Source organism: Bemisia tabaci, chromosome 3 (genome assembly GCF_918797505.1).
Source record: "Bemisia tabaci chromosome 3, PGI_BMITA_v3".
Taxonomy (NCBI): Eukaryota; Metazoa; Arthropoda; class Insecta; order Hemiptera; family Aleyrodidae; genus Bemisia; species Bemisia tabaci.
In genome coordinates, this window is record NC_092795.1 from 45467811 (window position 1) to 45482690 (window position 14880).

At 39.0% G+C, this 14880-nt stretch overlaps 1 protein-coding gene across 1 annotated transcript in view; it reads left to right on the top strand.

Moving 5' to 3' along the window:
* LOC109030636 (ATP-binding cassette subfamily G member 4) overlaps positions 1-14880 on the top strand; it is a 122750-nt gene that overhangs the window by 103008 nt on the left and 4862 nt on the right. Inside the window, exons 3-9 of the mRNA XM_019041696.2 lie at positions 940-1057; positions 2630-2819; positions 5136-5281; positions 6655-6893; positions 12501-12623; positions 12890-13020; positions 13518-13686. Of these exons, the coding sequence (XP_018897241.1) occupies positions 940-1057; positions 2630-2819; positions 5136-5281; positions 6655-6893; positions 12501-12623; positions 12890-13020; positions 13518-13686 (1116 nt within the window). The remainder of the gene's footprint in view (positions 1-939; positions 1058-2629; positions 2820-5135; positions 5282-6654; positions 6894-12500; positions 12624-12889; positions 13021-13517; positions 13687-14880) is intronic.

Below are 14880 nucleotides of genomic sequence, written 5' to 3' on the forward strand. Positions count from 1 at the left end.
CGGCTATCACTTACATTAATTTTTAGATCGCAAGAATGGATCGCAAGAATTTTGTTTCAAATGATGAGAATATATCCCAAGGCTGTTGCACTTGAAATCATTAAGTGATGGGTATTTAAATAGGTAATCAATCGTGGAATGAACTGGCTATTTAGACGCAGTCCCAGGAAGCGCGATTAACTTCCTTCCTCAGCGCTATTGATGTAAAACACTCGATAATTGATCCTCCGATCTATTGTACATCTTTCACAACGGAGGAAATCGCTTTGTCGGCCGGAGGAAGAGAGGATCCTTCATCATCGGGATAATTAGTTTCTATTTTGCGCATTCTAAATTTTGCACAATGGAAATAGTGCTTCTGTGACCTTGCTCATACATCTCCATGACCTGGAGCCTTATTTTTGCAAAACTCGATTAAGCATCGATGCAGAATTCATCTGGCCACTTGATTTGCACTACCCTCATTACATACTCTAATAATTCTCCTATTTAGTCCACGAAATTTGCTGCAAGCAAGTGGAGTTTTAAGTTAGCCATTTTTATGCATTCAAAATCCAAATTCGCATATTCTTGCCGTTCAAGTCTTTATTTCTTTAACTTCGTAAGGTAAATGTGCAAAGTGCACGAGTAAATTATGAATATTTACTATCATGAGTTACGTGCGACTTTTATAAAAAACTGGCTGTATACGTCCTTTTAACTTTGTCATCTCAGATAATAAAATAGAAATAATCTTCAATATTGAGAGACAGCAAATCAATCATGATTACTTGATAAGTCCTATCTGATAATACGCGGGACTGTATGGAGTACTTTTCTCTGTGACCCATAATTGAAATTTGAAACTAATTACTAGCACCGTGACTATTTTTTCTGATTCTGTCAACTCATTTTTTTATGATTCCAAATTTATGAAGAATTTACAATTTTATGTTCCAGGTCACAAAATGATCTTGAGGAGTATCAGCGGGCTTTTCAAATCAGGGGAACTGACAGCTATATTAGGACCATCTGGGGCTGGTAAAAGCACACTGCTGAACGTTTTAGCGGGTTACAAGTAAGTATCAATCGTTCATCCAAAATACAAGGATGATTTTACTTCCTATGAAAGGAAATTGAAATTTAAACAATTTTGAGAAGATCACATTGGGCTTCAATGTGGGCTAACGGTGACTGTTGATGAACCAAATAATTAAATCCAAAGTTAATTGAGCTCCATCGAGAAATTATAAATATATCGGTATATATTTTTATCGGTTACCCTTTTTGTGATCCCACTTCGATCATCTAAGAAGGATTTTAGTATCTCTAACATTATGACACGATAGCACATACAAGCACGTTAAAAGACGAGCATGGCTATTCGAGAAACGTAGCTGTTTTCCTTCATTTTGAAGATAGGCCAACAGCTCGACACCAATGATTCAGAGAATTCGGAGGATTATTTTCGCATGGAAAACTAGGCGTTTATTTGTGGATCACAAGAATTTACCTCTTCTCACACTGTGACCATTTTACTTCAATAATTTTCATACAAAATGTGAAACTGATAGCCAATATTTTAAAAAATTCCAAACGTGAAATACACAAAAAAAAAACTTGAAAAAGGACGGTGCAAATATACCGTTCACGTGCAGTTGCTCAAAACAAATACTCATCATCATCCTTAAGAACGTGTGTTTTTCTTTTTAAATATTGCTAACCATTTACAAAAGGCTACTGTGACTTTTTTTTTGACATATGGACTTAAAAATGTAAAATTTTTAAAATAAAGAATCCCCTTTTGCGGTTTAGGTAATTTATTTGAAATTGTTAGATTTGCCAAGTCATCATTCGCAACATTTTTTAGTGGATACTGAGTTTTAAAATGGTAGAATACTGCAGGGTCCACACCATTCTGGGGGGAAATCAAGGCAAACAATTTCAAAAATCAGCATCAAAATGAACTCTATAATGAGTTTCTGTGGAAGACTGAAGGGGAGAGAGGGCTCAGCTTAGGCAGACGCACTTGAATACTGCCGTGCTAAGGAAGAACGCCGTATGAACATTTGAGAGTTGTCAAAGTTCCTTCGATGGAGTGTTTATTTTTGAGGAAAATTATGAATATTTTCCCTCGAAATTTTCAGAAGTTTTAGATCAAACTACAGACAAAATTATCTGAGAAATTGGTAGACAAACATTCAAAACTTTTCCTGAAAATTAGCGATTTGGAAGAAGAAATTTGGCAACGCCTGAAGGCTCTTACGGCGTTTTTCTTAGCACGGCAGAATAGTGAGCTGGGATCATGTCGAGAGAACCATATCGGTTTGGGTCTTTTTTGACCCCCTCAGTAGATGAGGCACCCAGCCTTATCTTCCACCTACCATGTGGACCCAGCACTATTCTACCACCCTGTTTATCTGCGATGTTTACAGCGTTTCTTTATCTCCTAGAATTGCATCCATTCACATCAAATTTAATCTTTTAAATCATTTCTCTCCTCACACAATAAATATTTGGCACGAATATTACTTCTCATTATTCAAGCCCTCACTATGAGTTTAAATGATGATTACATCCTAGTTTGGTCAACACACTTGACCAATAATGAGAAATATCTCGTGAGTTGTCAGTTTTTCCCGTTTTACAGAACTCAAGATGCAACGGGGGCGATATACGTGAATGGGCGACCGCGAGACATGAAGCAGTTCCGGAAACTGTCTCGGTATATCATGCAAGAGGATCTTCTTCAGCCGGGAATCACCGTTGTTGAATCCATTAGGATAGCTGCAGATCTCAAACTAGGCAACACACTCTCTCGCAAAGAAAAATCAGAGACAGTAAGTATTTTTGCACTTTAATTTGCTGTGTGCATCCTGTTCAAGAGGCCCTTAATCACAGCTTTTACCATTTCATTTATTTGAGGCAGACATTCTCGAGCGTTCTTGAGTGGCTAAATGGGTATGCGGGAACGTCGATGGCCAGAGTCTAAGAATGCGTGTATCTCCATTGTGACTTTTAAAAATCGCTAATCCAAGAATAACCACCAGATCCTCTTGAACAGTACAAAAAAAGGGAGAAAAACGGGAATAAAGGCTAAAATACACAATTAAAAAAAAAACCGAGACGTTCGACTCAAAACTGAGTCATTTTCAGTCGGAAATGTTACAATAAAAATTTAAAAAACGATGAAAAACCTGAGCCCTACATGGAGGTGGCCGGGATCTGAGAAAAATGATAACCTACTGGTCACCGTGTCGGGCTGCTCTTTAATAATGCGTCTCTACGATCTTCTTGAAATATTCAGTAAATATCTGTGAAAGAGTGAAACAAGAAAAACAAAAACAAAAAAACATCGAATAGAGAACCTCAGAAGACTTGATGATTTGATTTCTTTCATAAGATTAACATTTGAATGGTGTTTTGTGCCATCGTAATCAGCAATACGTATTACTTGACGTATTACTCGTCTATGCACCATGTGACCAACTTCCGGCACCTGGGACGGGAAAATTAGTATAATTGGTCAATGTCACGTGTGAAAAAATTATACTTTGATGGTTGAGTTGTGTACAACAGCCAAGTTTTTCAGACTAATTTTAGGGGTGACGGTTGCTGATAAAGAAAATATTGGAAGACATCATTCAATGCATTGGTCTGCATGGTATTTTTTAACACTATGGTGCTATTGATTAGTGATGGATTTTTATTATGGTCCTATGCATCATTGATGCGGATTAAGGTGGAAAATATCACGGTAACGCGCAGTCTAAGATGCATTGGCGGATCCAGCAAATTGGCAACGTTGCTTTTCTCCATTTATACCTATGAAAATGTATTGATTCTTAGAGGGGGTAAGTGCTCCGACAAGAATCGATTATTTAACATGATTTTAAATTGAGAAAATCCGGTAATGCCAAATTGCTGGATCCGCCTCTACTAAGATGCAAGATATTACAACCTCTGTATTGTTCAATGGTGATATCTCTGTCATTATCGGATTTAGGACTTGATTTTTTTTTTTTTTTGGCTAGTGAGTGACATTTGACCGTGGTGAACAGCTGGTTCATTGTTCTAAGGTTTCCGAGAAAAATTATTCATTTTTCACGTGTCAAGACGGATAAACCATAGGGTTGATGTTATATCACGCTCGTTCTAAAAATCCAGTATTACGAAATTCTGATCGATTTCCACGTAAGAATCATGCTGATTACATGAGCAACGAATTTGTGCCAAAAGGTCAACGATAAGTGGGGCCAGTCGATGCCCTCTGTATTTGCTCCCTACATTCTCGGCCTATGTACCACTTTCCTGTAGATATCTTCCCTTTTCGACATATCCAGGTCACTGCTACCGACCTAGCAAGTGGGTCAGTAGCCTCTCTCCAAAAAGTTCATGAACTTCGTCCAGTTTCAGATGAATCTTTGGCAGGAGAACAAATCAGCATTGCATATGTAAACGCATAGCTCGCTGAGCTACTTATCTTTATCAGATACAAGTGCATGCTCTCAAATGAATTTTAACACTGGATTGGGATAGATTATATATTCTAGTGTCCGAATAAACTGACCAGACATTTTACTGGGTTAATCTTGTCTGCTGAGCTGAATTTCAGAATCAATCTTTATGATGAGTTTGAAAGGGGAGTTTCAGAAGACTCTTAACTGTACCTTTTCCCTTCCCCCCGAAATCCTTGAAACAAAGTAGTTTTGGAGATTTCAAGTAGATTTTCCTTTTGCAGCTCCTATGACTTTTGCAAAATTGCCGGTTTCGCTGCTGATCTCTGACACAGATATGTTTGAAGATAAAATTGATCACTAATGTTGACGAAAAGAGCGCATCTTCAATGATGAAGTTTTAAAGTCAAGTATCAAGATTGCGAAGCATAAAAATTTACGACAGTCATTTTTGCCTACAGTCTTTCGAAGAAAACAATGTTCATGTTACGTCTGTAATTTTTAAAGATATTTTTGAAACAACAAAAAAATTTTAAAAATTTTCGAGAGAAAATGACGGATCTCTGACGGCTTAATTTGAGATGAAGGTTTTAGATTTTCATCAGGAGTTCATTAAACACTTGACTGAGAGGCCTCCTTATCTATTTTTCGTATTGTGGTTGGATTTTCATTTTCAATTTTCTTTTTTGTGTATTTTAGGTAGAAGAAATTATGTCACTTTTGTCATTAGCGCGGTGTCGAAACACACTAACGACGCTGCTGTCAGGAGGTGAAAGGAAACGGTTATCTATAGCTTTGGAACTTGTGAATAACCCACCCGTGATATTTTTAGACGAACCTACGACGTAAGTTTTTTTCTCTCGATAAGTTTTCTGAACTCTTTGTGCGTCAAGAGTTCATCAGTAACTACATTAGGCGTGTTTTAAGTATACAGGCATTTGGTCAAGGAAAATTCTTTACAAAGCATTATAAATTTTTAACAAAATTCTCAATTTTTTATCAGCTTTGAATGTATATTACCTACGATTTATCAAACGACAGACCTTCTCTCCCATATATGATTTTACATATCATATTTGATCAGCTTAGCTTATTAACTTAGTTCCTTAGTACCACTTAGCATAAATAAGCCCATGAAACAATTTGCCACAGAATTAACAAAATATCTAATTCTACTATTGGCTTTCAACTGTCATATTCATCCTCTCTGTTTAAAAGTATAAAATATCAAGTAAATTTTAAGAAAATCGTAAAGAAAACCAGGCGATAGTTGGAGATCAAAAATAAGTTTTTCCTAAAAGTTTCAAAAAAGATCTATCGCAGGATTTTGACCGTACACATTAAGTGACTTATCATAATTGAGGCGTCGGGTGCAGGAAGGGCATTCCTTGGTTGCAATGCTGCAGAATCTCCACTGCTTATTTATACTTTAGAGAGGAAACTAGAGGGTGAATTTTCTGAACTTTCTAGTTTTCATGCATCGTAAAATCATGAAGAAAATTCAGTACAAGTTTTAACGAATTACATGCATTTTCCTCAATTAAAGTAGATGAAACGTTAAGGAGTATCCTGAGACATCGACACCAAGAAATACCCTTTCTCTACCCAACGCCTCAATTAGGACACTCACAATGGACCACTAGACAGGTACGAATTTCAGCATGCTGATACATGTTTCTTAACCAAAATTTCACGTAAAACACGATGCGCACAACGAAAATTACGCAATAACTCCTTACGAAGATATTTAATGATTCTTGATGCGTGAATTCAAACCACCCGCTCATGAAAACTCAATGCTCTACGTGATTCACATCGCGCGCTAAACGTTATCATGACAGTCTCTGCGATTTAAAAATCTGGCAACCTCAATCTTGACGCTTTGGCTCAGCTATAGCAAATTGCTTATAGTTTGAACATCACATGGTGGGAAATGAACATTGCTCGATTGAGAGGCTTGCTGAAACCGTTGTAGTGCGCGATTTGACTCACGTAGAGCTTTGAGTTTCTTGTGAGCGGGCAGTTCAAATTCCTCGTAACCAATGTGAAATAAAAGCGTTAATATCTTCGTTAGGAGTTGGTTTCAGTAATTTTCGTATGCGAATCGTGTTTACGTGAAATTCTGGTAGGAAACATGATCAGATGCTTAAATTCTTAACTTGTCTAGTGGTTCATTTGCGATGGTGACTATCATTGATTCTTAATAACTCTATTCCAGGGGCCTGGACGACGTGTCTAGCGCGCAGTGTATCACGCTAATGAAGGCGCTGGCGGCGGAGGGTCGAACCGTGATCTGCTCGATACACACCCCCTCGGCGAGGCTCTTCGCCATGTTCGACCATGTCTACATCGTCTCAGAGGGCCAGTGCGTCTTTGCAGGCCAAAATCAGCACATCGTTCCTTTCTTGGCGCAGCACGACCTGTACTGCCCAAAACACTACAACCCCGCCGACTTCAGTAAGTAAAACACAGGAAGAGTAAGGGCCACTCCTAAAATATAAGCTCTGAAGCCTCCTAAATTTTAATTTTTGGTAACGCTTAGTTCTAGCGTTCTACTGGCCCGATTTTCATGATTTTTGCGTTCATCGACAGGTGATACCGACAGGTCCCTGCATGAGACCGCTCTATTCAGGTTTTGGAAATGTGACTCACGTTTTTCATATTAGGGTAGACCGGGGAGCTAAGCGACCTAAGGCGATTGAGCACAGGGGGAATTTCATGAGCGTCACACCATGGTCCAAAACTCAAGAATAGGACGAAATAAGTCGGATAAAAACTGAAAGATCGCGTAAGTTTCGTAACTGATATTTTTTCGAGTCGCTAATTTCGAATTTGATGGCAAATTGGCTACATTTTAACATCCTGACCTATTAATTGTGGGCAAGTTTATGGCACGCTGCGGCGCGGCGCGCTGCCGCTGCCAGCTTGAAATTGAAACGCGCACCGACGCCTACAAACCTAAGGGGATACTTCAAGCATTGCGCAATGCGTGAGGTAGCCCTTTAGGTTTGTAGGCGTCAGTGCAAGTTTTGCGGCTGGTAGCTCGATTGCCGCGCGGGCGGGTGGTGACCGATTTCTAGCGGGGAGAGCTCCCTGGCGGAGAAACTCGTACATTGTGTATTTTTTTTTTCTTCAATTTTTTTTACATATTCGACTTTCAAAATTAGACACTGGTCGTGTGATGTAATAAGTGAACTGTTAACTATGGATGAAGTGTAATGATGAAAGGCAGGTCGTACGCCATGCGCGCTGCAGACGGCGCAGGGCGGCTTATGAAAGTCTCGCCTGTGCTCTGTCGGACCTACGGGGTGATAAGCAAAATTTGAAATTTCCACCTATGAGAAATAGCGGGAATTTCAAAATTGGCAGAAAATTGAAATAAACGAGAGATTTTGAATGTAAGAGAGCGCACAGCGCCCTCCAGATGTTCGGCCGCGTAGCGGCCAGGGGAGCTAGCCCCCTAGTAATCTCATGGAGACCTAAGGTTAAAAATAATGCCGAGTCAGAAATTGAGATTTTTACACGTTTCAATTACGATACGCACTTTTTAACTTCAGCAGTCGATGTGTAAGACATGAATACGTACAGATTCTCAAGCTCGTCACGAGAAGGGCTTGAAAAAAGAAGCACTTGCAATAATCTTTTGAAGCTGCATTAAAAGTCACACTAATAAATGACAGTCAACAGCAAGAGCAGTTGTAAGTGTCTTATATCAAGTAACTTTGTAAAAATGAATAGATTGCCTGACGTCAGCGAGGCTGGACTATAAAAGCGAAATAAAACTACACTGTAGTTAAAAAGTGCAATTCAATTGCAGTTGCTACTTATATTTATTTGAAAAATAGTGGCGTGACGTGCTTTGCGATGTATCGATTGATCTACCATTTAAACCTATGTAAAAGGATCGATAAACAGGGTGTTCGCAAGGAACACCTTAATAATCGATTCTTCACTGCAGCTTCAAATAGAGAAATATCGATAATCGATCAGTCACACCTCGATTCTGCTGAAAAACATGATGTTCTGACGCAAAACTAAAAGAAAACTGCGTTGAGATCGGCAATCAAATTGTAAGTGGCTTAAGCAATGTACCACTGCGGAATTTCAGACGAATGATCTCTTCTTCTTCTTCTTCTTCTGCCTTCTGACTAGGGCCGTGACCCTGTTTGTCTAGCCTCTAAAACAGTAATATGATGCCGATGAGAGAGATCACTTAATTCTCCGGGGATGAAAGGCAGCTCTGTGCCCATCTCTTGGGCGGTCGTCCGGGTTGCCTTTGGCTATGAGGTCGTCCTACCATACAAATCTTGGCAAGCCTTTCCCCGTCCATCCTCTCAACATGTTCCGACCACATTTTCCGGCGCATCTTGGTCCATTTGGCAATATCTTGAATTTGGCACTCTTCGCGAATTGACTCGTTGGTCTGCCTATCTCGGAGCGTAAAGCCTGCTATTTTCCTCAGGACTTTCATTTCTACGGTCCGCAACTGTTGTTTAGTGCGCTTCGTGTCCGCTCGGGTCTCCGCAGCGTAAGTCAGCACAGGTCTTACAACCGTTTTATAAACTCGAACTTTGCTCTCTTTAGCCATGTACTTATTCCTCCAAACCATTTCATTTAGGCATCCGGCTACTCTAGTTGCCTTGATTGTCTGACTCCGCACCTCGGTCCCTAAATCCTTCACACTCGTTATTAAAGCGCCCAAGTACTTAAACTGCATTACTTGTTCAACTACGGTACCGTCCACGACTAGCTTACATCGTATTGGATTTTTGCTGATGACCATACTTTTTGTTTTTTTAGCCGACACTTTCATGTTGAATACCTCTGCAGCCAGGTTGAAGGAATGGAGCATTCTTTGCAGATCATCCTCGGAGCTTGCTACTAAAACAGCATCGTCTGCATAACAGATTATATTGATATTCGAATTGCCTAGCCGATAGCCTCTCTTAAATCTAACTGCATCGATTAGCTTATTCATTAACAAATTGAATAGAAAAGAGCTGAGGGAGTCCCCTTGTCTTACTCCTCTGTTTACAATGACTACATCAGAGGTTCCCTCCCTGGTGACTATCCGTGTCTTGGTGTTCGAGTTCAAGTCGGCAACTATCTCGATGAGACACCTGGGAACATTCCGCTCGTTAAGTATCCTCAAGACATCTGTTCTCCGTACGCGGTCGAATGCCTTCTCCAAATCCACAAAACATAAAAATAAAGGCTTGTTGAACTCGATGGATTTCTCTGCCAATTGTCGTACCATGAATATGGCATCGTTGGTGCCTCTGTTTTTCCTAAACCCTTGCTGTTCCTCGGCCATATGCACAATCTGCTCCAAAATATCTTTGAGAACGGATGTAAATAGCTTGGAGCACGTGTTTAGGAGCGTAATACCGCGATAATTTTCAGGTACAAATTTGTCACCTTTCTTGAAGATGGGAATTGTGAAACTATCCTTCCAGTCTTCCGGCATTTTCTTTTCTTCCAAAATTTTTTGGAACAGACGATGCATCCACACAGCTAGGACTTTTGCCACCATATTTAACGAGAATGCATTTCCACTTTTGGAATTTCATTCAAATTCGCCCACTCTAGACAATTGAAGTAGTTCGGTATATACCGAAGGTTTCAGGTCACACATCTGAAGTACTCGGTGCATACCGAAGTGTTTCAGATTTCTGACCCGAATTTCGGCAGCTGGACCTCAAGTTTTAAGAGATTCATATGATCTCAACGTCGGGTCCCATGCACGAAGTTTTTTCTCCGTGTGAGTATTAATATAAATTTCAACACAGTCAAACACAGTAGAGAACCAAGGAAATCACAGTAGAACAGAGAAAAAATACCGTCGAATAAATAAAGAAAACTATTATCGAAGAAATTCTAATTATTTGGAAAGTAATTCGCTGGCGTAGGTAATCAATGCGTAGCTGCGTAGGAGCATGAGCGAGATTTATCATCAACTGACCGCTGGCCGGTAGGTACCTGAGTGGGCGAGCGACAATACGTAAGCTGTGGCATATGGTTCGATTGACAGAGGAGTGGGGAACGGTCAGACGTAGGGGAAAGGTTCAGGCTGAACCCTTCAGCACAGCGCAGCGTCAGTCACCGGGTGGGGAAGAGAGTCCGGGAGGGGACACTTCCCCTCGAGTGAAATAGAAAAAGGCAGAATCCTTCGAAGTTTATATTAATGATATTAGAGATTATTTATTCGACCATTGACCGTATCCATGCTATAAGACGCTAGGTGAAAATGAGTAAAATTAAATGGAACTATGTGTATACAGTTCGCGTGATACATATAGCTCCTTCCGATGTAATTTATTTTCCACGTAGTTTCTTTTAGCATAAAGAGGTGGAAGGTACAGAATTACATCTTCCTCTTCAGTGGAGATCATGAAGAATGAATTAATATAATGTTAAAGTTTACTGCATCTCTGATTCGATGAATTAGGTTAGAGCAAGAGGTGCTTGAATTGCAATGCTTCATCGGACAAAATATTCGTTAACCTGAGAAAATCGCGAAATAAGAGATCTCAACCCCGTGTAAGAAATGAATCCTAATGTAGGGCTCGTATGTGTAATATCTTATGAATATTTTTTTATTGTCTCCTTGTATTTATTTTCTCTTTCTTTTCTCTCTAGAAAAATTAAATTTATATGATGCTCTCCCAATTTACAGGACTTAGCTGTGCATTTGAAACGTCAAGAATTTAGCAGATATTGTCCTTTGTGTAACAAGTTGAGAAATTGTAAGAAAAAAAAAGAAAAAAAAAAAAGAAAAAGAAAAAAAACGGGTGTCCGCAATTATTGAGATATATCTTTTTATGGCAGGCGGGTTTGATAATTAAAGTAATATCGAGCATAAATCTTGAGCAATGGACGTGGACAAGCGTGAGGTGGTAGTCCGAAGACCGTTGCGTGCAATAATTATCCGCGCAGATACCCGCGCATAGGAGGTTTTTGAACCCCTTCGCTAGGAATGGCATTGAAAATATGCTCCAATTTCAGTCGGAATCTTGATTCTTGAGTGTTTTAAAATCGTCTCGTTCAGGGAAAAATAGAAATAAATTGGACCTTCTGCAAAGTTCTGAGTGTACAAATGTTTCTATAAGATTTTAATCTAAGTAAGGATCCATCTAAAATCCCTCTCTACATCCCAATCATCAGGCATGTAGCTAAAGGGGGGCTCTCCCCCCTCCTCGAAATAAAAAAATAAAGGAAGAAAAGATGGTGGAACTGGGGGTGCACATAATCCCTTCATCCGCGGGCACGCCCTCCCGCAAAAAAGCCCTGGCTACGTGCCTGCTATTCATTTCCATCATGGTACCTCAAAGAAGAAGAAACGTTTCAAATGTTAAAATGTGGACAAATTTTACGTTTGCGTGTGGTGCGAATCTTGCTGTGAAAAATTGATTTAATTTTAATACCTTAAAATGATTTGAAGATCAAACTTAATTATTTTCAGTTCACTGAACAGTTCACTCACAATTTTTTTAGTTTTACGAATTATTTTGCTCCTTTATCATTCATGGGTTCTTTATTCATGCAAAAGTATGGATGCGCAGTACAAGTAATATTTATACATTTTTTATAATTGAAGCGCATGGAAGACTATTTTAGTTTTTGAAAAAATATTGAGAAATTAATGATTTTAGCGTAAACTATAGTCCTTAAATATATTCTGTGAAAAGTTCACCACTAAAATTCAATTTTTAAGCACAAAAAAGAGGGAGTCTCAATGTTCTTGCCGCCGTAAGGCTTCGCGTAATTTCTAAAATTAATTCAAAACCTGTATTTCTTGAAAGAGTAAAAACTGCACTCATGCACCTAGTTCTCCAAACCCCTCAATTATAATATGATAAAAGTCTTGTAGCATATTCAGTCAATTTACTCGTGAGTCTGATCGCAAGATACACAAGCTTGGCTAGCTATTGGTGGCTACAAACAGCTGTAATGTTTCTCTAAATGTACTTGTGTTATTTAAACAGCCTCAACAAGCTCAATCTAAATTCCTCATAGAAATATTCCTGTCTTTTGAAACTTTACTCTGCTGTTTTTTTTTTTTAGTGATCGAAGTTTCGAGTGGAGAGTATGGTAACTTTACGGAGAAGTTATCTAAAACTGTCGACAACGGACGTTGCTTCCGATGGAATCAAGAAAATCAAAGTTCCTCAATTCGAAGGCCTTTAGGTAACTACCATCTTCAGTTTATTTTACCCACCAATCAATCTGCAACCTTCTATTTATTTTAACATCGAAATAATAATTTGAATGTATGTACAGGTATCAATAAAAGGGCTACAAGATAATCATTTGCTATCTCTAAAGATACCGTTGAAAGTTGAGAAATTTAACGAAACCTCTTGAAAAAAATGAAACATTCTTAGTGAAACGATGAAAAAACCGTTCTGCAAGGACGATTATATTATTTAACCATTAACTAATTGATGTTACAGGTAGAGATGACAGAGGGCCAAGGAAAACTTACGAATCCCATTCGAAACATCTTTACGATTTTGATAGCTCTAGCTGGAGCCAGTTTCTTATTTTACTCAACCGGATGATTTTGCAACATCGACGGAATAAAGTAAGTTCTTCTTCATTTCGGCTTGTCCCAAAAATCTTTCATTTAAGGGAAACCTAAAGCAAAACTGACCGTGAGAGCTGTTTTTGTCCCTATAAATTGAATTCTATAACCTATATGATAATCATATTCTTTGGTTTCACACGTCTCCAAATTGCAAGTAACTAAGTGAGTTAGTTCAGCCATCCCATATTTTTCCTTCAATTATTTAAGGTGCTCCAAACATGACGCCTTTTTTCAAGGCTTAGCGCTCGGCCCTCAGTATTGAAATGTTAGATGGCAAAACAATTTCAATACCACACCACTTACCCAGGCCTTTCGGTAAATGTCGAACTTTGAACCGAACTCGAACAATTAAATACAGAATTATCTTTGCGCTGAACGTGTCTTGAAGGGGAAGAATATCAATATTGAATGAATTTTTGCTTCTTAATAATCCTTATTTTTTAGTTGGGAGTTCATATCAGTTGTTAAACGGATTTAATCGTTTTATTTGACAGGGTTATTTATTGCTGAAAGCTGTGATGTTCGTTTTTGTCAGTCTCATCATTGGAGGAATGTTCTTCCAAATGGGGAACGATGGCTCGAAAACGATTTTTAATTTTGGATTCTGTTTCGTCACTATCATCGTGTTTCTGTACATACCTATGCTGCCAGTCCTACTACATTGTAAGTAATTTTAAATTCAAACGTAATTTATTCAAAACCATAATTGAAACTTTACTATGCCACGTTATTTCATAATGTCTCCACAGACAGAGAAGGTGAGGTACAGGGAATCGGGGAAAACGCAGATGTTATGATCTGCCAATGAAGTGTCACTCAGATTCGGGTGATGAGTAAAAAAAAAACGAGGCCCGAATACGACTCTCCTGTCCTCGGTTGCTCACGTAGCCCTTGAAGCACCACCACAAATAGGGATGGAACCAACACAACGTGGAATTAGTATCGGGCAAGGGAAATGACGGGCGTTGACGACGGCGCAGAGATACAACTATTCGTGCTTGAAGGATGTCCGTGTTGCATGCGCACGAAGTGAAGGCGTTTTGATACTTCAGGAGTTCGGGCACTCACGGCCTTCGCCAAGAAGGGTTGAGTGGCGGTCTGTCTTGCGCGGATCCTAAAGAACAGAGCGCCACGTACATTATGCGCGCACATTTATGCGCGAGTAGTTGCTCTAGAAATCATGCTCAGCACATTCCCATACCCGAACTGAGGCAATAAAGCTACTCATTACCAGTCGTGTCCGCACGCACCCTTTGTGTTTAAGAGATTATATGTAAAAAAAAAGAAGAAGTGAAGAGGCTCTATCATCTTGATTCTTGCAGTGCTGCCATGCTAAGGAAGAACGCCGTATGAACATTCGAGAGTTGCCAAATTTCCTCCGATAAAATGTTTATTTTTGAGGAACGCTATGGATATTTTGTCTTTAAATTTTCAGAAACATTTGGTGAAATTGAGAATAATATTATCTAAAAAATTGGAAGGTGAAGATCCACAGGTTTACCAGAAAATCTGTGTTTTATCAAAGGAAATTTGGCAACGCCTGGAGGTTTTTTTCCTTAGCACGGCAGAGTACTGCCCGCCACTTTATAACATTAGCTTTAGGAATTCACAAATTTCTAGGATTTTTACTGGTTATTTTGGAGTCTCAGAAGTCAGAACTCGGACCAGTTTCCTCTTTAAAAATTACACTAAAAATATATCAATCATATATTAGTTTTTTTAAACATTTAAGGTTTTCTGGTCCCCGACGTAAATAATTAAATTAAATATAAATTTCTGGTCCGTTGCTGATCGTCGTAAAGTAAGTAGCTAAACTAAGCTAATTTCTATATTCTTATCTCTATCCTATCTCTATTC